Source organism: Tursiops truncatus, chromosome 1 (assembly GCF_011762595.2).
Source record: "Tursiops truncatus isolate mTurTru1 chromosome 1, mTurTru1.mat.Y, whole genome shotgun sequence".
Lineage (NCBI taxonomy): Eukaryota > Metazoa > Chordata > Mammalia > Artiodactyla > Delphinidae > Tursiops > Tursiops truncatus.
Genome location: NC_047034.1, coordinates 179,794,990 through 179,818,647, shown reverse-complemented (window position 1 = coordinate 179,818,647; position 23,658 = coordinate 179,794,990). Strand labels below are relative to the sequence as shown.

Genomic DNA, 23,658 nt, shown 5'->3' with positions numbered 1-23,658 from the left:
TGATCTGAGCTAGCAAATGTTCCTGGAGGGCTGACTTGCCCTCTGTGTGTCTGCCATCCTTGAGAACCGCCCCCTGGGAGGCCCTGGTCCCAGAATGAGGTTCTCCTGGAGCCAAACTGACCCTGACCTTCAACCTGAAGCAGATCCACCACTGTGACCACAGAATCATGAGCAAAAAAGAAACATTGCTGTTGTAAGCCACTGCGTTTGGGGGATGTTTGTTTTACAGCATTGCTGTAGCGTGAAGCTGCCTAATACACCCCTCTTCTCACCATCTCTGAACCAACTGAGATAAAGGGACCAGCAGGCTGATGGAAACAAATGTCAGGTTTCTACTGATGAAGGTGAGTTCACAGTCTATGGCTTAGGTGAGGGCAACACCAGTTCCCTAACACTCTCCCCAGACATGGGTAGAATCGCCTACCTTTCACAGGTAGAGGCAAGCAGACCAGGGCACGGGCCCACAGTGGGCTGGCAAGTCCCCAAGACAGAGGGCAGTGGGGACAGGCTGAGCTTCCCAGTTCTCCTCCCAAACTCCCCAGCAGGGCTTCTCGACACCTCCCTGTGGGATCCCCAGCCCTACCCCTACCCCCACCCCAGAGGAGTGGGAAACAGGACCAGCTACATAGTTTTCAGGTCCCCCAGCAAAATGAAAACACAGGGCACCTTGTTGAAAACTTGTTAAGCATTTCAAGACAGCAACGGCAGAGCGCTAAACCCCACCCCCAGCTAGTTAACACCTCCTGCAGGTGCTGGGGACCCCTCCTTCTACCTGGAAAGGGCCATAGGGATCAGAGGGCAGCATCCCTCCCAGGCATCTTCTCCCAACTCCAGCCCCACACACTGCAGAAAACTAATCAGAATCCCACCCAGGACACCCAGAAGACTGTAGTGGGGCAGCCCCTGACCAAAGCCAGCCTCCCTGTGCAAACTGACAAATCCAAAGACTCAGGGGGACAAATCTTTGCCAGGCTCCCAGGGTCGCGGTCCTGGGCCCACGCCACTTCCTTAGCTGTTATGCACGGGATACCTTAATTATATTGGTGAGCGAGTGCCTGGAAATCCCAGTTCCCAATCATATTTCATCTCACATGACTCCGGAGCTGTCAATCTAACTCTGATCCGTGCATCTCATGCAAGCCTAATTGTCTCTGCAGCTTTAAACAGTGACATGAATCCACCCTCGGACGTTTCTGGTTCATGGAAGCTAAGGAAAGACCAGGGCTCATCCATAATCCTTAAGGAATATTATTATCCTAGGAAAATTATTCAGTTAGTCTACTTTAATAACCCTGTGTGGGCCCTTGATATACTGTAGTCTTTACAGGATTCATTTCAAAAATATTACCTGTCACTTTCCAACCAACTGAAGCAACAGGGAGGCACCCAACATGGACTCTGATAGGGGCGCCCATCTGTCAGCTTCATATGCCATAAAGAGCCGTGGCGCTGCTCCCTTCGGGGCATAAATCTCCCCAAGCCTAGGGAGGGCTTTAGGGGCGCAGGAAGGAAGAGCAGGAGAGGCTCCCGCCAACACTCAAGGCAGGAGCTGGAGAAGCACGTCGCGCTTCTTGCCCAATGGGGCGACAGCTGATCATCTGTAGCTGGGGGCCACTTGCCCCCTCCCCGCAGCAGACCAGGGCCAGCTCTGCCTGACAGCCAGGAAAGCCAGGGCTCACCTCCGTCAGCACGCTGGCCTCGGGGTCTGGAATGCAGGAGCGCCAGCACCCTGGCCTCGGGGTCTGTAATTGAGGAGCGCCAGCACCCTGGCCTCGGGGTCTGGAATGCAGGAGCGCCAGCACCCTGGCCTCGGGGTCTGTGATTGAGGAGCGGTTACCTGGCTGCGTTCCAGGGATACGGATGTGTCTGGGCTGGATGAATGGCAGCTGGCACGTCGCCGACCCTGAGACACAGCTGCTGAAGGAAGGAAGGAACCAACCAATCAGCCATCTGACACAGCATTCCAGAAGGGCCACAGATATTCACTCGCTGGCCTGCAGGGCCGGGTACCCAGGGAGATTGACGGGCGCTGAGACCGCAACCCATCATCCTCCCACCCCGCCTCTCCCATCATCCTCAGTCTCACCTCCGTCTCTCCCCGGAGGCCCCAGCCTGGAGCACCTGCCGCGACAGCTGCCCAGCCCAAGGACGGGCTGTCACAGCTGAAGCCCAGGCCCTGTGGGGACCCCGAGGGGTCAGGGAGAGGTTCTGGGGTCTGCTCCCTCAGGCCACCAACTTCAGATCTCTTCCAGGCCATGCTGCTTCCAGAAATAAATTGTCTGCTTCCACACCCTCACTGATTTTTGTCTCTGTTTTCCCAGCTTCCTGTCGCAACTGGACATTTCGGGTGGCAGATCAGAACTCACCCGGCACTAACCAGCTTCTTCAAAGCCGTCCGCAGCAGGACCCTGGCCGCGGCTCCCAGTGGCTTTGGGGAGGAGCCAGCAGGGCACATGGAGGCCTCTCCCTTTGTTCCTCCAGGGAAAGGCGCCATCCGTGGGGCCCCATAAGATGGGCTGCGGGGTCCACCTGACTCAGGTTCAGACACCCCCTTTCTCTCTCACGACCTTGGACAAGCCACCCAACCTCAGGGCCTCAGCACCCCCACCTGCCAGCCCCAGGGTCCGGGAGGACCAAACACAATGCAGCAGGCTATGGTCCAGAGTGGCCTGGCCGCCCACGGCATCAGGGACCAAGCACTCCACTCTGCCATTCAGGGTGTGGCCTCTGCATCCCAGGCTCCCAGGAGGGAAGAGGAGCCTGCATCCTGTCGCAGGGACACATGTCCCCCTCCTCCTGCTTGGCAGCCCCCCAACCTGCCACCTTCTGGGAACACCCCTGCCCCCCCATCCTCTCCCCCTCTCCTGCAGGGCAGGGCACCAAACACCTGACATGGGATCTCCTTAATCCTATAGCATCCCTGGGGCAGCGATGCTGTTGTCCCAACTTACAGGTGAGAAAGTCGAGGCTCAGAGAGGTGAAGAGCATGCCAAGGTCACCCCGCTGGAGAGCGACGGGCACTGAAGGGATAGATCCGCCTAGTGACGAAGACAATGCCGCTTACACTGTGAAGTGCTTGTCAGGGCTGATTGACAGGGAGGCTGAGGCCCAGAGAGTTTGGCCAGTCCCCTGGGCGGGGGTGGGGAGGCAGGACACTGGACGTTTGACTGCAGGGGCCAGGGTCTCCCTCCCCTCTCCACCCTGGACCTTTCAATCTGCCTCCCGGGAGCCTACTGTACACACTGGCCGTGGGGACAGCAGGGGCAGCAGGGAGCAGGTCACCCAGACCCAGGCCTGAGCATCTTTCCTGAGACCTGACTCACAGATCTGTCCTGACCCTAAAGAGAGAGAGAAGTCAGGGCCCCCCACAGATCCTGTCTGGGTACCCCGAGCCACAAGTCCAGAGAGTGGCAGTTACGTAGGCTTGGAGTTATTGGGAGGGAGTTAGGGGCTTCAAGCTGCCACCACCTCCCTCCAAGACCCCCAGTAAGTGTCAAAGAAGACAGCAGAGGCCCACCGCCTCCTCTTGTTCAGGAAATGACCAAGCGTGCCAGCCAGCACGAGACAGGAGGAGCTCAGCAGGGCAGCGCAGGACGCAGGACGTGGGGAGAATGGCCAGTCAGCTCCCTCCTGGGCCCCAGCGCCCAGCTCCACAGACATGCAGTGACCAGGGTCTGCCCGGGCTGGGGGGCAGCGGCCAGGCCCCGGTCGGAGCCCCGAGACCCCAGTTTTCTCTTTCTGGTTCTCACAGCACCTTCTCTTACAGGGCCAGCAGTGGGGCCGTCCGTCCCCCTGCCCAGCACCTCGCAGCCTGGCTCAGACCGCAAAGTGGCTCCAACCTCGGCAAGGGGTGAGGCTGGGGCTGCTGTGGTTTGGGGGTGGCCAGGCGACAACAGCAGAGAGACATCGCACTGCGGGCGGGAGAGACAGAGACACAGCACAAGAGGCCCTCGCAGAGAGAGGCAGAGGGAGGGGGGGTAATGTGGGGGAGGGGAAGAGGGCAGGCTGGTGCCCGGGGGGATGGGCTGGGCCGAGTACCCACGAGGATGCCTCTGCAAGTTCAGGCCTCACAGTGCGTGACCGAGTGGGACAGAGAGCGGAGAGCCCAGTCCAGGACCGGGGGCCAAGGAGGCTGGGCTGGAGCAGGCTCCCCCCGCCCCCATGACGAAACCAGCCTGGCGCCGCTGCGTCCAGACCCAGTGAGCATCAAAGACACCCTGGACGAGGTTCAGGGCCCGGCTGACCCAGCAGGGCCCTGTCCCGGCGGCGGGATGAGAAGCAGAGACACGGGGCAGCAGGTTGAAGCTGAGCTGGGGGTGCCTTGCTTGTCTTCTGGCAACAAAGGGGCCCCTCCCTCCCCTCCCTCCCCTCCCCACTGGGCCCCACTCCGTCCAGCTGACCCACACCACGCACTCCACTGCAACCTAGTGACAGGGGAAGGACCCAGGCTGTGGCGATGGGTGACCCGGGTTCTAGCCCTGCTGCCGGCAGCAAGTCACACAGCGCCTCTGGGGCTCAGCTGCCCGGCCCATAGAGCAGAGTGTCTGTGGGGCTCTCCCAGGCCCAGGCCTGGCATGCAACCCAGAAAGAGGCTGCAGAGGGAAGGCAGGTGCTGCCGTCAGCTGTCAGCTCTTATGAGCGTCGAGGCCAGGAGCTTGCGGGGGTTTGCTTTCGCCTAGTGTTCCAAACGTGAAGTAGCCAGACCAGGATAGGAGAGGAGGCTGTCCCAAGGGTGCATGGGGCAGAGTAGCAGCATGGACATCCCAGAGCAAGGACGGAGGCGCCCAGCAGCCCCGTGTCCTGGGCGCCCAGGCCGAGTTGCTCTCTAGGGTCCACCAGCCCGGACAGCAGGAAAATGTCACAATGTCACCAAGGACCCAGAGGACCCTGAGAAGGCATCCCTGGGGCAGCGAGCTGTCAGCACACCTGGGGGGATGCTCCCCCCTCCTGGGCAAAGCCGGTGGAGGGGTCCCTGCCTGTCTATCTCTCCCCGGCCCCAAAAGGTGGCCATGCAAGGAAGAGGGATTTCTAGGCAAGCCACATTCGGGTGGAATTCAGACCCAGGTTTCCAGCTGGCGGGAGGCCAGCCCAAGGAAAAGCCTGTCCAACCCTGAGCCATCAGAACTGGCCCAAGGGGTCCGAGGCCAGAAAGACCTTGACCTTCCGACTTTGAACGCTGAACACCAGCCTTGCCCTCAGCGACGGAAAGAAAGAAGGCATTGCCTGCAATTGTATGGCTTCCTGGGGCTGGAAACCAGGAGGCGGGGCTTCCAGATCAGGGCGGCCATGTACAGTTGTGCAGGTTGTGCATCTGCTGTGAAAGTTGCCCCTCGAGCTGTGCGGCTGGGAAGGGGCTGAGGCCAAGCAAATTTGGAGGCAACTCGGGGTCACGGCAAGCACCTGGGCTGATTCCCAGCTTATCACCTCCTGGCTGTGCAACCTGGGCACACGTCTTAACCTTGATGAGCTTGGTTCTTCATCTGTAAAGTGAGCATCACAGCATCTCACTTACACAGTAGCTGAGGAAACTGAATGAAATGTCATCTGAAAGGTGCCTGGGGCCACACCTGGCACAGAGCAGAAGCTCAATAAACAGTAGGTCTCTAGAGTTACCATATGATCCAGCAATCTCACTCCTGGGCATATATCCAGAGAAAATTCAAAAATGCACCTGCACCCCAATGTTCATAGCAGCACTATTTACAACAGCCAAGACGTGGAAGCAACCTAAATGTCCACTGACAGATGAATGGATAAAGCAGATGTGATATATATATACAATGGAATATTACTTAGCCATAAAAAAAGAATGAAATAATGCCATTTGCAGCAATACGAATGGACCTGGAGATCATCATACCATGTGAAGTAAATCAGACAGAGAAAGACAAATCTCATATGATATCCCTTATATGTGGAATCTAAAAAATAGTATAAATGAACTTATTTACAAACAAAAACAGATTCACAGACAGAAAACAAACTTATGGTTACCAAAAGGGAAGATGAGGGAGGGGTAAGTTAGGAGTTTGAGATTAGCAGATACAAACTATTACATATATATATATATATATATATATATATATATATATATATATATACTTTTTTTTTTTTTTTTTTAAATACAGTAAGCCTCACCACTATGCTGCCCGGTAATTCCCGGCCTCGTTTCCAGAGACAGCTGCCCTAGCCCCGGCCTCCCCGTGGCCCATCGCTAGGGGGCTGTCCATGGACCAGCTCCCCGGCCTGGGCATCATCCCTTGTCTCAGGACCCAAACCGCTTTCCCAGCTCCGATGTTTAATCCAGTAGTCATTTCTCCAGGGGCAGGACGTCAGGATGGAGGCTGTCTTCTGCTCTGCCCGCAACCATTGGTGCCCAGCTCCTGCCCCCAAGGGAAAGATAAAGCCCTTGAAGGCAGCGTTGGGCGGGGGTGGTGCTCAGGTTGAGTTATTTTGTTTGGGGTTTTTTTTTAACATCTTTATTGGGGTATAATTGCTTTACAATGGTGTGTCAGTTTCTGCTTTATAACAAAGTGAATCAGTTATACATATACTTATGTCCCCATATCTCTTCCCTCTTGCGTCTCCCTCCCTCCCACCCTCCCTATCCCACCCCTCTAGGTGGTCACAAAGCACCGAGCTGATCTCCCTGTGCTATGCAGCTGCTTCTCACTAGCTATCTATTTTACGTTTGGTAGTGTATGTATGTCCATGCCACTCTCTCACTTCGTCCCAGCTTACCCTTCACCCTCCCCGTGTCCTCAAGTCCATCCTCTATCAGGTTGAGTTTTGATTAAATGCAAGACCCTAGTTAGGAGCGTCAAGCTCATGGGCTCGCCCCGCAGCCCAGCTGCCTCAAGGGAAGCCCGTGAGCCGGTGTTTGAGTCTCTTGGTTCCGCTCTTTGAGGATCACTTGGTAAATGAAACGCAAAGGTTGGGGCGGGAGGGGGCAGGGTCCGTGAGAAAGAAGCCAGAAGGCTTCGTCTGGAGTCGTGCCTTGGAGGAACACTAATTGAGCAGCTACGACAAGCCAGGCCCTGGGTGCCCGGCCACCAGCATCTTGGAGATGGATGTGTCTCCTCGCTGCGCAGAGCTGAGATCCACCAGCCCTGTGAAGCTCGTCTCTGGTTTCACGGCTCGATGCACTTGAAAAGGAGTCGCGTTGTCTGTTGGGGAAACAGCCAGGCTCATGACCCGCGGGCCGGTCGGGCAGCGCCCCCGGCAGCACGCCCACCCTGCACCCCGCTCGGGGCTGCCGGCACCTTCCAACCCCTCGGCAGTTTGGAGGAACTTTCTCACGCCTGTTGTTCAGGGGAGGTTAGTCCCAGCTCTACCTCTGGAGCCCCAGGTACGGCACTGTTAGTGCAGGGACCTGCAGGCTGACGGGGAGCCCACAGGGGCCCAGCCAGCGCTCTGGAATCTTCCACCCACGCTTGGCTATTCAGGCTCCTGGCCCTCCTGCAGCCCAGCTGTAAGTTAGAAAGGAAACATGACCACCCTGGCAGACCCTCTGCCCATCCCCGTTCAGTCCCTGCCAGGAGCCTGCTGCAAACACCCTCAGCTCGCCATCCAGCCTTCCTCCTGGGCTGCACGAGGCTGGCCAGACCTCTGAGAGCAGCTGGGTATGGATGGAGCTGGAAAGGGAGCGACCCAGCCCCTCATCCTTGGTGGACGCTCCCCAGGCGTGTTCTCCTGGGCCCAGGGGAACCCGCTGACCACAGTGGAAGCAGCCTGACATCTCTCCCTCCGTGGACCCGTCCCCTTCCCCAGCTGGCCGCACCACCTCCCTCCAGTCTGAGAGCTGGGAGGTCCCGCTGCACAGAAATGAGTCCCAGCAGCACCAGAGGGCTCGAGCCCAGCCTGCAAAAGGTTTGATGCAAATACACACGCATCGGGATCCCGTAACTCAGAGCACTCCATACTCACTCTCTTCACTATTAAACAAAGTTCATTAAAAAATAAACCTCCTTCTGCACAGCAAAGGAAACCATAAACAAGACCAAAAGACAACCCTCAGAATGGGAGAAAATATTTGCAAATGAAGCAACTGACAAAGGATTCACCTCCAAAATGTACAAGCAGCTCATGCAGCTCAATAACAAAAAAACAAACAAGCCAATCCAAAAATGGGCAGAAGACCTAAATAGACATTTCTCCAAAGAAGATATACAGACTGCCAACAAACACACGAAAGAATGCTCAACATCATTAATCATTAGAGAAATGCAAATCAAAACTACAATGAGATATCATCTCACAGCAGTCAGAATGGCCATCATCAAAAAATCTACAAACAATAAATGCTGGAGAGGGTGTGGAGAAAAGGGAGCCCTCTCGCACTGTTGGTGGGAATGTGAATTGATACAGCCACTATGAAGAACAGTTTGGAGGTGCCTTAGAAAACTAAAAATAGGACTACCATATGACCCAGCAATCCCACTACTGGGCATATACCCTGAGAAAAGCATAATTCAGAAAGAGTCATGTACCACAATGTTCATTGCAGCTCTATTTACAATAACCAGGACATGGAAGCAACCTAAGTGTCCATTGACAGATGAATGGATAAAGAAGATGTGGCGCATATATACAATGGAATATTACTCAGCCATAAAAAGAAACGAAATTAAGTTATTTGTATTGAGGTGGATGGACCTAGAGTCTGTCATACAGAGTGAAGTAAGTCAGAAAGAGAAAAACAAATACCATATGCTAACACATATATATGGAATCTTAAAAAAAAGATTCTGAAGAACCTAGAGGCAGGACAGGAATAAAGACGCAGACATAGAGAATGGACTTGAGGACATGGGGAGTGGGAAAGGTAAGCTGGGATGAAGTGAGAGAGTGGCATGGACATATATACACTACCAAACGTAAGGTAGATAGCTAGTGGGAAGCAGCCTCATAGCACAGGGAGATCAGCTCAGTGCTTTGTGACCACTTAGAGGGGTGGGATAGGGAGGGAGGGAGGGAGACGCAAGAGGGAGGAGATATGGGGAGATATATATATATATATATATATATATATATATATATGTATAGCTGATTCACTTTATTACAGAGCAGAAACTATCACACAATTGTGAAGCAATTATACTCCAATAAAGATGTTAAAAAAAAAAACAACAGAAATGCATCTCTTCCTTTACAAAAAAATTGAACCAAAAATGTGATCCAAAATAATTGATCCCTGAGCTTACCTACATGAAGGGGTAATAGCTGGAGTAAATCCAAGCCTGAGGTTTGCTTAAATCGTTGACCCGAGCCAGTCTCTCCATTGGTGAGAGCCTCAATTAGTAGCTCACAGTCTCAGAAAGGACGGGGTTTGGCAGCATTCCCCAGGGGCTCATCTGGGGCTCCTGACAGCGGGATACAGCATGACCGAGGGTGTGATGCTGCTGCTTCCCTGTGGGTCTCTTGGGTCATTTCCATTATCACTCCACGCATGGGATGCACAGCACGATGGGTCATAAGAGGTGAATCATGCTTTCCCAGACCCTCTGCAGAGACCAGCTTAGCAGGTCAGCAAACCCCTCTTCACGTATTTACTTTGTGCTCCCTTCCTGCAAAGGCCCTGAGGTCTGGGCTACAAGACTCAGGAAGCCTATTTCTCAACGCCCATCTTGGCATGTTGAGTGGGGCCATCTGCCTCCAGCTGGGCTGACTCACCTGAGGCCAATACCCCTCAAGATGCTAGAGGCCTGGGCTTCCCTGGTGGCGCAGTGGTTAATAACCCACCTGCCACTGCAGGGGACACAGGCTCAAGCCCTGGTCCGGGAAGATCCCACATGCCGCGGAGCAACGAAGCACTTCAGCCACAACTACTGAGCCTGCGCGCTAGAGCCTGCGAGCCACAACTACTGAGCCCACGTGCCACAACTACTGAAGACTGCGTGCCTAGAGCCCGTGCTCTGCAACAAGAGAAGCCACCGCGATAAGAAGCCTGCGCACCGCAACAAAGAGAAGCCCCCGCTCGCCGCAACTAGAGAAAAGCCCACGCGCAGCAACGAAGACCCAACGCAGCCATAAATAAATAAATAAATAAATTTATAAAAATTTTTTTAAAAAGATGCTAGAGGCCTTTGTTTTGTTCATGGTGTGAGAGGGGAACTGAGCACAGCTAATGCTCTAGGGGGATTAACCCCACTGTCCACACATGGCTGGGACCAGTGAGACCCAGTGACATTCCCAAGCGAGGGCGCTTCCTGGTGAAGTTGGCCATGGTGGGAGCTGTGCCCAGGGCCAAGAGTCTCACTACTGTGAGAAGTGGTCGATCAGGACTCATAAAGTTACATCTGAACTTTAACAGGGCAATCTAGTACAGAAGTATGAGCCCGCCTCCATCACCAGTAAAGGATAAAATCCGGACTCCTCGATTCCAAAACCCTGCAGAGAAGCGGTTTCCAAAGTGACCTCCACGGAACCCTGGTTCTACAGGGTGTTCCTCAGACAGGGCACTGTGGTTACACAAGTTCATGTTGATGGTGACACACTGACAGCACCTTCTTTAAAATCAGGAACAAAACAAGGATATGCACTACACCCATTCTTATGGAATATTTTTCTAGAAAGCCTCGTCCAGTGCATTTGGACAAGCAAGAGAAATAAAAAAGAGATAAGGATTGGACAGGGAGAAAGAAGGCTGTCACGCTCACAGATGATATGAGTATTCACACGGCCGCCCTAACATAACCCTACAGCTAAAGTATTAAAATTAATAAACGAGTTTAGCCATGTCGCCAGTTATAGATCAATGCACAAAAGGCAGCTGTGTTCTTTTTTGAGACCAGCCTAGAGTTTTAAAATGAAACATTTTTTAAAAGATACCATTTCTCTATGTGGTAGTTTCATAAGTATTCACTGTAGCATTATTCTTTAAACCATACTTAAGTTGTAGATACTCTTCTGAATGTATATTTTAAAACAAAACCTATAAACATGTATGGTAAGACATTAGCAATAAGTCAATACAAACGACTCAGCAAGATCTGTATGTCACATTTTGAAAAGATCGCTAGGATACAGAATTAAGTGAGCAAAAAGAATGTTACCCCATGTGCAAATACAAGGACACCCATTTCTGCACTAAAATGCATAAACATATTCTAGAAGGATCCAAGAGAAACAGTAGTGTCCTCTGGGAAGTGTTACTGGAAGCTGTGGGGGGAGAAACAGTAGTGTCCTCTGGGAAGTGTTACTGAAAGCTGTGGGGGGAAGAGAGAATGTTTAAATTTTTATTTTATACTCTTCGGTATTGTTTGAATCGTTTTACAAAGTACACATTTAACTTTAAAAGCGAAAAGATGTTTTCACAGTGAGAGGTCTTAGAATCTCATGTTTGGACTTATTTCTTTACTAGGGTCTCGTAATTGATTCTAGTTAAGGAAAACATTAAGTAATGTTTTCCAAATAGCCCACAAACAGTTTTCGACCCATGGTAGAATGCAGGTTTGTTCTTTGCTGGGAACATTACTATTATTAAATGCTAGTGGTCCAGTGGCTAAGACTCCGCGCTCCCAATGCAGGGGGCCTGGGTTCAGTCCCTGGTCAGGGCAGTAGATCCCACATGCCTCAACTAAAGATTCCGCATGCTGGAACCAGAAGATCCCGCATGTGGCAACTAAGACCCGGCACGGCCACATAAATAAATAAATAAATAATCAACGTTGTGATTTCTAATCCTTTAGAAAAAATAAAATAAGTAAAAAGAAAAAGATGTTTCACTTTTCAGGGGACCCGGTAAATCCAATAGTAGCCTCAATCCCACAGAACATTCACAGGAGAACATGAAAGTACACGTACAAGCTTACCGATCGCAGCATTTTACTATAGGAAGATTGGGAACACCTAGATTCCCATCACAGGGGAATGGCCTTGAATGTACGGTACCTCTAGGTGAGTGGAAGCTCTGGCGGGAAACGGGGGCCACCCCAAGCGAGCAGAGTTTGGGAACCGCCCAGACAGCAGCCCAGGGCGGTGCTGGAAAATGTCAGGGCCACAGTACGGGTGTGAGGGGTGACAGACGTGGCCACGCTGTTTAGAATCAGGGGACAGGAGGCGGCCACCAGGACGGAGGGGCTGAGGACAGGTGGCAGTCAAAGGCCGGGCTGAGGAGGGGGCAGAGGCTGGAGGAAAAGCAGGAGAATGTGGCCCCCCTCAACTCCAGGAGACCAGGCAGGGGAGCCGCGGTGCCAGGTAGCCAGAGCAAAGAGGACAGACAGTGACCATGGACCTGGCTTCACAGGGGCCATAGGTAAGCTTGAAAGCGAGGTCTCCGTGGGGCAGGAGAGAGAATGATGGCGGGGGGGTGGGGGCAGGCTTCAGACACTGGCCACAGACAACGCTGGCAAGATTTTCTATCCAGAGGAGCAGAGCAGGTGGTAGCGAGAGGGGAGAATGGAGAGAGAAGTGGCTTTTCCTTTTAAGATGGGTGACCGAGAATGACTGTGTGCGGAGGGTTCCAGGAACGACAGAAGGGCAGGAGTGAGGCCCTCGGGAGTTAGAGGGGTGGGATTCGGGCCCCCGTGGGGGCCAGGACACCTGGTCCTCTGTCAGGGCAGGCGAGATGGCGGCCGCCTCGGGCACGGCCGGGTCACAGATCACGGTGGGACCACAGGAAGGCTCTGGTCTGGTGACTCCTCTTTCCTCCATGAAGGGTGAGGCAAGGTTAGCAGCTGACTCTGAGGGTGGGCGCTGGGCGGTCTGAGAAGAAAGGAGCAGGGGTGGGCCGCTCTCTGGAAGCCTGAAGAAGAGACAGACCAGGAAGGTGTGGTAGGGCCATTTGCCTGAGGCCTACTTGAGGGTTAGGGCCACAGATCCAAGGACAGACGCCGCGCACGGCTGAGAGCCTGTCTCCCTGTTCCGCTGCCTGCGGGCCCGACAGAGGGGGCCTCCGCCCAGCAGTTGTGACGGCCAGGGGTCTCAGGGTATGGCGGTAATGAAAGGAAGGGGCTGTGAGAACAGGAGGCAAGGGAAGGGGGCAAGACGCAGAGGGGGCAGGAGGGTAAGCATGAGGGTGGCAGCCAGAGGTCGTGTCAGGGGCTGAATCACATCCCCCAAATTCATCTGTTGAGGTCCTAACCCTCAGGACCTCCGAGTGCGACTGTATTTGGAGATGGGGTCTTAGAGGTGGTTAAGTAAAGTGAGGCCATAAGGGTGGGTCCTAATCCAACAGGACTCATGTCCCTACAAGAAGAGAAAATCATGCCATAGATAAACACAAAGGCAGACGGTGGGAAGACGCAGGGAGAAGATGTTCACAAGACAAGGGGAGAGGCCTCAGGAGAAACCAAGTGGCTGAAACCTTGATTTTGGCCTCCCAGCCTTCTCAAGAGAACGGATTTCTGTTGTCTAAGCCCCCATCTGTGGTGCTTGTTGGGACAGGTGACTAACCCAGGTGGGGAGGCAGCAATGACTGGGGCCACATAGGCCAGTGGGCCGCGAGGTCAGGGTGTGGGTCAGTCATCCCCATGGTGTGTCTTCTGCCCTCATGACCTCCTAGAGAAGCCACGAGCCCTGCCCAGCGCTGCGCAGCTCAGGGAGACACGGACGATGACAACTACACACACAAGAACCCGCCTTCACTTTCTTTGGTCTGGATGTGTAAGAAGGGCTGACCTGGAATCTGGAACAGGAGGGTCCTGAGAGCGCACGGGGCACCCAGGCAGGAGCACTGGTGTCTCCAGGGACTCATGAGATCACGTTTCTGAGCCCCGCCACTCAGCTGCCAGAGCTGGAGTCCAACACTAATCAGGCAAGTGGAAGAAAGGATCAAAGTTTATATTGGGTTCAAAAAGGACCAGACGTTTCAAATCCATACTTCTAAAGCACATCTGAACAAAGTGTAACAGGCTACTAGGAGGCCGCCAGCTGTGAGAGGAGCCACCCTCCTCCCCTCCCCTCCCTGCAGCCAAGCCTGGGGCCCAGGGAGAGAGCAGCCCATCTGGGACACAGCCACAGAACCTGCGCCCCCAGGCCACAGCCAAAGCATGTCACCCAGCCAGGCCCGCAGTCAGGGTGGAAGGAAAAACGGCTCCCAAGGGGGGCACTGCACTCAGAGCCGCCTGGTGGGATGCGGACGATGCTTGGGAACGGTCCTGAGGCCATCGCACTAGACCTGAGCTCCCCCCGCCCCCCGGCATGAAACCCAGATCCTAAGAAGATTCTAAGCGGTAGGAGCTCCTAGACCCCACCTCACACAGGACACTGAGGACCCTACTTCACACAGAGACTGAGGACCCCACCCCACACAGGAGAAGAAGGCACCCCCAGAGTGGCCACAGCTGCAGGCCACAGCTGAGCCAGGATTCAGGCCCGTCTGGATCCGTTCTGCCCATACCCACTGCCCAGCCAAGGTGAGGGAGACGGCGGACGAGCGGAGAGAGAGTTCAGGGCCCGCGGCCTCTGCAGGATTCCTGCCTCTGCCTCACCCACTGAAGGCTGGAGGCCGCGAGAAGCCGAAGAGCTGCAGAGGGAGAGATCTAGAAGGACAGAGTCGCCTGCGGCCCGGGGCCCTTCCCACCGGCCTCACACCCACTCCAACCTGGGCGTCCCCTGAGCCTCGGGCACACTCAGCTTTTGGGGGGCAAGGGGACTGTTCTGCCCGTTCCTTTCCCTTAAGTGTCGTTATAACACTCGTCTTAGTGACTTTGCCTCTTGGAGACACACTCATCACTTTGATGTGTGATTATCTCAAGGTTGAATTCTTGCGATGAAATGTATCTTTAGAGCCTTGATTCACAGATCAATTCGGGATCTGACAACCGAGAGGACAGACACTCGAGGCCGACGCGACTCCGAGCGGCCCCGCTGCTGCAGGAAGCCACCTCTGCCCGGGGGACGGCCGCACACAGCAAAGGGTCGCCCTGTCTACAGGTCACTCTTCAGATTTATACCTGGCCCTCCCTCCCAAAGACCAGAAATCTTGATTCGCTGGTTACGTGGATATTTAAGGCCCCTGGGGCTGCCGTCACAAGTGACCAGGTGGCCTAATCCAACAGAAGTATATTCTCCCGCAGCTCTGGAGGCCAGAGGTCCTTCGGGCGGCCCTGAGGGAGAACGGGTCCCAGGCCCCTGTCCTAGGTGCTGGCGGCTCCCAGCAATCCTTGGTGGTCCTCGACCAGCAGACGCATCGCCCCAATCGTGGCCTCCACCATTGTATGACCTTCTCTGTGTGTCCTTTTCTGTCTCCTAAAGGACACTCACTGGATTTAGGGACCACCTTAATGGTCCCAATATGACTGCATCTTGATCCTTACCTTAAGGACATCTGCAAAGACCTTGTTCCCAAATAAGGTCACTTTCTGAGGTGCTCGGTGGACATGGATATTGTGGGGACACTAGATCACTCTCTGACTTGCACTTGGCTTTCAGGGCCCCCTGAACAGCCTTGGAGAGGCAAGGAGAAGTGTGGTGACACCGATGACACGTGGCTGGCTGCCCCAAGGCGGGCCTTCCCCGACACGGAGAGCAGGCTCCTTCGGCCCTGCACAGCCCCCCACAACCAGCTCAGACCTGGCTTTGCTGTGGGATCAGGAGAGCCATGGGGGCCCATGTGGCACGCCAGCAGACGTGTCCTGATGACAAGGTTTTGACTGTATGTGGAGCTCCGCCCCCTCCACCAGCAGGAAGGGCCTCTGGATTCATTGTCTGTCCCCCAGACTCAAGGGCAGCGTCCCACATGGGACCAGGGAGACCCCACGGTGCTCAAGACACGCCAGACACGGACGCACTTGCACGACTTCTCAAGGCCACTGGCTGTTTCCCTCGCTCCCCTCCTCTCCTACTCTTTCTTTGTAAAGGTCTCAGCACACGTCCCTGAAAATAAAACTAAAACCACTATGTCCAGATTGTTGGGGGTTACAGCTGCATACACCCCAACCTTCTCCACAGGGAGGAAAAAAAGTTGCTAAGGAAACAGAACGGTTGTTTGCCCCAACCTCTTCGAACCTGAGGCAAAAGTTTTAAAAGGCGCCTTAATTTATTTCTAAGTAGATAAAAACAGCATTAAATCATTATCAGACATGAGCAAAGCAAAGCAGCTAATCTGGCTTTCATTTCACTCCATTTAGTTAAAAGCAGCTTTCGGCCGGGGTGGGAGGAGGAGGGACAGAAGGGAAAAAATAAAATACTAATGCTAAAAACACCCTTGATGGCAATGATAAGGTTCCCTTTGAAAGATGGTGCGCCTTTGTGCAGGAGAAGCAGCGGCTCCCAGCCCTTACGGCAGATCCACCCCAGGAGGGGGCTGGGCCCCCGCTTTCTCGTGTAAATTACCTGGCGCTTCTGCACATGCCAGCCGGGCCAGGGAACTGACCACCGGGAAGTCAGAAGTTAGAGGAAAATACTAGTCCACGTCTAGGGCGTCGGGGCAGGACACTTCAGGTTCATAAAGGAAGGAAGAAGGCCCGGGTTTTGCAACCCAGAGCGCACGTGAACTTGACCTGGGCTTTGGGCCCCAGCAGAAGAGCCCCAAGATGGCGGATCACAGCCATGGTTTCTATTTAACACTGAAAATTTATCGCAGAAGAAATCTCTCAGGACGTCCCTGGGGGTCCAGTGCAGGGGGCCCGGGTTCCATCCCTGGCCGGGGAACCAGATCCCACACGCTGCAACTAAGAGCCCGTGTGCCACAACTGAGACCCGCGCAGACAAGATAAATAAATAATAAATAAATATAATTTTTTAAATCTCTCTTTTTTGTGAGAAAAGAAAAAAAAAGGAAAAGGAAAGGGAAGGAAAAAACGCTCAGAACGGCATAAATTTTGACAGGCACAAGCCCCCAGCTTGTGCCCGATTCTCACTCCTGGGAGGGGCTTCAAACCCTCACCGGCGCCCGAGAACAGAGGGGTGTGCGTGCCAGAGCGACCGGAAGGCCACAGTCCCCAGGGGGAGGGCGTTTGGAGGAGGGGACGGGAAAAAGGGCAAAGGGAAAGGTCCTCTGTGTGTAGAGAATCTGCTTTTCTGACTTAAAAAAGCGTGGACAGCCCCCCACGCCCCCCGATCCAGCTGAGCCCAGCTTCACCAGCCCCCATGGCACCGACGCGGTGGCCCCTGGGGAAGGCGGGTCACTAATGTGACCCCTGCTGCTGGTCCTGAGGCGAGGCACCTGTCCAGCCCAGCCCCGTCACCCCTGCGTCACCCGAGAATCAGCCTGCAGCCCACAAGCCCGAGACCTGCCCCGGCCCCTCCACCCCTTCCCGTTCCCTTCTCACCCGCCACCCGCTCAGTCCCTCCTTCTGGCATCAGCCCGCTCCACGCCCTGCTCCTGCCTTTCCCCTCACAGACTTTATCACCGCCCGGCCGACCGTCTATGTGGTACCCACTTTTTATCGTCTGAGCCCCCCAGGAGGTCAGCTCCTGACCTGGGGCAGGGAAGGTGTCCGTCTCAGGGCACCAGTGTCCGCACCTCCTGCACAAACAGAGCCCGGAGGAGTGCCCACGGCCAAGGTCGGATGGATGAAAGAATGAACTAACGAGGGAGCGAGGGCCAGAGAACGGGCATCCCAGGCTGATGGCCTCTCTCTCGCCAAGGCCGGCCGCTGCTTCCTCGAGCACCCCGCCACCGCCAGCTCCTGCACCTGCAGCCTGCGGGCCCCCCGGACACAGTGGGGAGGGGCGCCCCCGACCCCACCTCCAGCCAGGGCAGGGCTGCTGCCGGCCCCTCGGCACAGCTCGCTGGGGACGGCGGCCTGAGCTACAGAAAGGCCTGAACGGCCCCTACTGCAGTCTCTGCCTTGCAGACTAGACGTGGGGTAAGGAAGCTGCTGAGGTCCCACCGCTGTGTGTGGGTGAAGTGCGCCCCCAGCGGATCTGCCTCTAGGAAGAGCAGCGGCCCCTAGATTACCCGGCTCTTGGAAGCATCTGGAAATGGGAGGAGATGAAAGCGAAGCATCCCCTGCCCACCTCCCCCCCACACCGCGTGCCCCCAGGACAGCAAGCAACTGGGCTCCAGAACTGCCTTGCTTCCTAAAACACACTCCCCGCCGGGGCCTGGTCCCTGGTGGCGGGGCCTGGGCCTGGACTGGCCCGGGGCGTGGATGAACTGAGATTGTGCCGTGCGCGCGGCAGGCGTGCAAAACGCAGAGGCCACCCTTGAAGAGACAACAGCGAGCATCGAACAACAGACAGACGGGCCCCGTGGTGGGTCCTCACGTTGCAGACTGGCAGATAGATAGGCCTGAGGCGGCTCTCTTCCCCAGAATCCAACTCCACGCCGCTCTTTGGGGGCACACGCCCGGCGGGGAGGACCTGTGGGCAGGAGGCTGCAGGGTGCTGCAGGGGCCCCTCCCAAGGTGGGGCGGTTGGCCTCAGTTCCAGTGCAGGTGCCGTCCGTAACCCCACTGACAGGGCTGGGGTCTAAATCAGGCTCCCTGGGGGCAGCCGATGCCCCGCTCCTGCCTACGGTGCGTCTGACCCTGGCCGCCTTGCTGACCGTCTCTCCAAAGAGCCTGCCCGCTCATTTCCCCGGGGCTCATACTGCTCTCAATCACGGGGAGCCCCCCTGGGTTCACGGTGCAGAGAGAGACCCCCCACCATGGGCCACTTTCCATGGGAGTCTGGTCTCCCGTCTGCACATGCGCACAGCTGGCTACCACCCTGCTGTCTCCTCACCACCCGGGGGCTGGGACAGCGCGCTTCCTTTCTGTCCATCTTTCCAACAGACTGAAGGTAAAGTTTCTGTTTCTAAGCCCTAATCCATCACCTACCCTGCCGATTCCATCCCTGGGATGCTCCCCGTCCGGCCACTTCTCACCATCCCCACCAGCAGCGCTGGGGCAAAGATGACTGGCTGCCCCGCTAAACCTTCCCCCCTCCCCCCGCTAGGGATACCATCCCCCAAAGTCACCTGGACACACGACTGCCTGGAAGAAAGACAACGTTTCTGAGACCCCTCGGAGCTGGGTGTGGCCAAGCGACTAGGTTCTGGCCAACAGGATGGGGGTGGGTGGTACAATGCCCCCTCGCCGCCGGCCTGACCTGATCCCTGGACGCCGTGACTGGTGACCTCACGTGGTACAGGGGATGGAGTTAAGGATCGTGAGACAGAACGGTCGTCCTGGATCTTCCAGGAAAGTCCAGTGTCCTCACGGGGGCCTTACAAAGGGAGGCAGGGGGACCAGAATCAATGCAGGAGAGATGACAACAGAAGCAGAGGTCAGAGCTGCCCTGCCCTCAGGTCAGGACTAAGCAGCCTCTCCCAGAGGCCACAAACCACGGGCCACCGACTGTCCCTCAGCAACGTCATCCTCCAGGGAAAAGGAAGCTTATGCTGCAGACAGAAAACTCTGACAACGGTGAAAACAGCAGAAAACACTCAAGAAAACTGCCAAAAGAGAAACCGTGTAAAAATTTAGTATTTCGTACAACGTTTTTAAAAGATGTGAAATAATACCAGCATAAAAAACATTACATAGCAAATAATAGTGTTTGTATAAAACTCAGTTTAAAAACATAATTTTATCATTTAAAATGACTCAGAAAATACATTTTGCTGACAGTAAATCCTAACGTCACAGATGGCGACAATCCCCCGTGTGCCGCAGAGAGAAACGGGCCCCGGGTTCACCGGGCGCGCACGCTCACGGTCAGGACTCCAGTGGGGCTGCTACGCGGTCGGTACTGGCAGCAGCCTGACTGGGGGGGAGCATCGCAAACGGCTAGGGGCGCGGCGACCCCCACCTCCCTCAGCCCAGTCCACGGTGCCGAGTTCTGGGACAGGAGCCTGACCCCGAACAGCGGCAGGACGGCCCCCGCCGCTCCTTTACTGGTAGATGACCTTCACGCAGAACGTCTCCTCGTTTTTGTCTTCGTGGTCATTGATGTAAATCAGAATCTCCTCCTCTCCGGCCTTCTGACGGGACGCAAACCGCAGGCCAATGGTGTAGGTCTCGCCTCCCCCGACCTGGCAAGAAGCGTCGCCGTCCTAGCGCCCACCCTGCCGACCCCCCTCTCCCTCTTCCAGCCACTTCCACACAGGCGTACACACATTCCCCAGGCTCGCAGGCCCCAGAACATACACTCATGATCTGAACCAAGTTTCCCAGCGTCACTGTCAAAGCCCTCCCGGCTACTCCTCCCAAAGCCCCGGAAACGCGTCACTACACCCTCCAGCGAGGGACAGACCCGGGTCGCCCGAGCTGCTGCTCACTTTCCCTGAAAGAGTCACAGGAGATAAAGGCCTAACGTGCCAGGCAGTCTGGATGAAACTGTTACAACACTGCAGGGAAGGTTGCCCCCAGGGCTGCCCCTGCCGGGGCCCGGGTGTTGGGTCAGAGGCCCAGGCAGAGTTCAGCAGACGGTGCCCCTGGGGGCCGCAAGCGCCTCACTCAGGCCACAGGCCGTTCTCCCCCAGGACTGCTGACGCCCCCAAGGCAGGGTCCCGGGAGAAGCAGTGCCCAGGCCCCCCACCCTGTGCAGCCCCGCACCTGGAAGGCGTCCTCCTTGAACTGCAGCAGGTGGGGATGGTCGCTGTGCAGGCGGTAGGCCCTCGGGGAGGGGTAGGGGTTGGTATAGGTGATGCGCTTGTTGGCGCCCTTCCCGGCCCCCGCAGGCAGCGTGATCTCAAAGGCCTGTGGGGAGGGCAGGAGTTGGCCCCGGGCTCCTTCTCCAGCCACTTCTTCCCAAGCCTGCCCTGCGCTCCTGAGCCCCAGACGCTGAGTAAATACGGCAGACAAGCCCCCCGAGTTCCCGGTCGAGGGGCTCACGGTACAGGAGGAAACACCCACCCCCCAGGCCCCCAGCCAGAGGGGCCGGGAGGAGGAAACGTCGGCCCGGATCTGGGCAGGCCGGGTCACAGGACACACCACCCGAACCGCGTGGCCCACGCGCGTCTCACGGCAGACCTTGGAGATGAGGGGTGGGCGGCAGGAGAGGCACACGAGCCACGAGGCCACAAGCTGGTGGGCGTCCACGTCGACCAGGTTGAGGTGCACGAAGCGGCTGCCCGCCCTGCGGGGCCTCACGCCCACGTGCAGGTCCTGCACCCCGTGAGGGGGCAGCACGAAGACGCCTTTGGGGTCCGTCTTCAGGAACAACAGAGGAGAAGCAGGTCGGGAGGCAGCCCCTCGAGTCGTGCAGACGAGGGGTTTCCTGGGCGCGCAGCCCAGGGGCTGAGAGAGTCCCAGGGGAACCCCTGCGCTGGGCGGGAGGTCCCCTGGCCTGCATGGAGTCAGAGGTAAGAAGGCCCGATCTGAGGCCAGACCGGACCTCACCACCAGCACCCATGCCTGCGGGTCACAGTCTGTGTCCCCATCTGTGCACAGTGTGACCCCCCTCAGTGTCAGAGCGGCCTCAGGAGAGAGAGCTTAGCCAGACCCAGCTCTGAACCCCGGCCTGCTGGCAGGGCGTCCACGTCACCCTCGTTATCCAGATGTACGGTTGCAGCCGCACTGATTCCAGAGTAACTGTTAATATTTACCTCCCAACAATTCTACAAATTCACCTTCAGGGCTTACGTGTCTCTCATCCCACGGTGCACATCTCATAAAGGGGATCTGAATGAAGACTCTATCAAAGTCTTCAGGACCGACCACCAGGCCGCAGCCCAGCTCCCACCCCCTCCCCGGGGTGGGCAAGGGTGGGGAGGGGCCAGGGGACACCCGCAAAACCCAAGAACCAACCCCACGCACCCCTGCTGAAGGCCATACCGTCAGCTCCTGGGGGTGGGAGCTGAAAGCCTTCACTTTCCTAACTGTCTGCATCCCCCGAAGGACAAGGGCCAGGCGGGTCCGCTGGCCTGTGACACAGGAGACATCCACGCGCTGCAGGGAGTGGAGGTGGACCTGCCAAGTCTGGACGGGCGTCGCCAGCCAGCGGTCCCTGCGCGGGCAGAAGTCACTCACGGTCGGGCGAGGGCAGTACACCAACCACGGGGAGGAGCCCCGAGGAAGCTGAAAAGGCGGCCAGGAGGGCGGGCTGGGGTCCAGCCGCCGTCACCCGCTCGGCCACCTTCCCTCCAAGGTGGAAGCTCTCAGGCGGGTCTGCAGCCTCTGCATGACTTTGACCCTGAACAGATACTCTGGAGGCCAGGCAACGTGGGCTTCTGCAGATGTGCACCTAGGCCAGCTTAATCCCAAACCAGGCCTGGAGCAAAGTCCGTGGGCAGCACAGCGTGGATGAGAACGTGGGCTTGGAGGTCACGTGGGCCATTAGCTGCCTGGTGCCCAAGGACACTGACCCTTGGCTGTAAATGGGGCTCAGCATCACCTGCCCACGGGCCGTCAGGACACCAGTCTGTGGCCACCACACAGCAGGTGCAGGCTGGGTGCTGCCCCTCGGCCGGGTGGACACTCAGCACAGGAGACCCCCCCGTTCCCGGCGGGCTGCACCAAACCCTCCAGTCTGCACCGGTTTTAAAGGGTCTCGAGGGCTGGGAGATACGACTTAGAGGAAAAGGTAAAGGGACCGGGGTCATTTCACCCAGTCCTCGGGCATCAAAGGAAATGATGTCACCTTCCACCTCCCCTTGGGGGGCCTGGGCAGGACCGCCGCCTGCATTCCCTCGGACTCGGGGAGGGGACCCCAGGGACAAGGGCTGCCTGGGCCGTCCTGGCACTGTGCTGGGGCAGAAGCAGCCTCGAGTTTCTCTCCTGGCTGGGCTCCCAACGTGTCCCTTAGGCTGTGGTGCCGCTCTGAGCAGAGGCATCCTTGCAAGACCCCGGCCAGTCTGAGAACCTCACTTCATGTGGCCAAAGGCCTGATGGCCCCCACCCCCGTCACAAGTTTAGAGGCAGCCAGGGCTGGCCCACTTCCAGTGCCACCAGCAGTCCCCAGCCTGCCTCCTCACTGCCTTCTCCCACCCTCCAGACCACCAGGGCCCACGTACTCACGCGTAAATGGTGACAAAGAAGTCTTTGATCTCCGGGCTGGGACCACTGGCCACCTTCAGGAACACGTCTTGTGGCTCCCTGGGGCCCTGCCAGACAGGGGTGGGGGTGCACATCACGGCCACACTACTGCCTCTCTGCTCTGACCCCAGCCCCCCAAGTCCGCAGGAAGCAAACGCAGGTGTGAACCAGGCCCCCTCCCCCTAACACGTTTTTCATTTTCTGTACTCATCAGAATTCACTGTTTTTGTCACTACAAAAGAGAAAAATCATTAACCTCTTGATTTCATATTGAGTTTAATAATTGTATTCTGCAGGAGATTCCACCCAGTTTCCTAACCAATCATAACATGATTATGGCCGCTATCCTTACACAAAGGCAATTAATAAGTGCCTTAATCACCACTCACTTTATTCAGTTTGCTTCATGTCTTTTTTTTTAATTGAAATTCAGACAATCAAGGAAGTGACCTGCTAGCAGAAAAAATGAAAACTCATTCATAAAGCTCTCCTGAGGATGTCAAGGTAGCCCTCCAGCATCTTAGAAAGAAACCACTTAAGCAAAAACCTCAGATGAAGAGGCTGCAGGAGACCAGGGGTGCAGATAGTGGGTGGGGCCTGGAGGGGAAGGATTTTCCCGGGAGAGCGCTACAGAACTTACCATGTTCTGGGTCTCGCAAATGACATTCGGGTCACTACATCGTACGTAGACCGGGGGGTCCTCACCGGGCATCCCCACGGGAGCACCTGGAGTGGGGAATATCACAACAAATGTCTTTTCCCGAAAGCCTGGGCCATCACAGGTGTTCCACGAAACCTGCTGGGGGAT

General features: G+C 56.1%; 1 protein-coding gene across 28 annotated transcripts in view; it reads right to left on the bottom strand.

Annotated features, from left to right (window-relative positions):
- Nucleotides 1–6,615: 6,615 nt before the first annotated feature.
- The window catches only part of NPHP4 (nephrocystin 4), a 148,661-nt gene continuing 131,618 nt past the window's right edge, over nucleotides 6,616–23,658 (bottom strand). For 19 of the 28 annotated variants that reach the window (XM_033844334.2, XM_033844341.2, XM_073796973.1 and 16 more), the window contains 6 exons: nucleotides 23,491–23,576; nucleotides 22,833–22,918; nucleotides 21,651–21,822; nucleotides 20,847–21,026; nucleotides 20,430–20,573; nucleotides 19,334–19,906 (listed from right to left, as the gene is read on the bottom strand). In XM_033844334.2, coding sequence (XP_033700225.1) covers nucleotides 19,766–19,906; nucleotides 20,430–20,573; nucleotides 20,847–21,026; nucleotides 21,651–21,822; nucleotides 22,833–22,918; nucleotides 23,491–23,576 — 809 coding nt within the window. In that variant the 3' untranslated portion in view covers nucleotides 19,334–19,765. Of the gene's footprint in view, nucleotides 7,167–19,333; nucleotides 19,907–20,429; nucleotides 20,574–20,846; nucleotides 21,163–21,445; nucleotides 21,823–22,832; nucleotides 22,919–23,406; nucleotides 23,577–23,658 lie in introns of those variants that run through there. The other 9 variants (XR_004523242.2, XR_004523243.2, XM_033844432.2 and 6 more) reach the window with 7 other exon arrangements.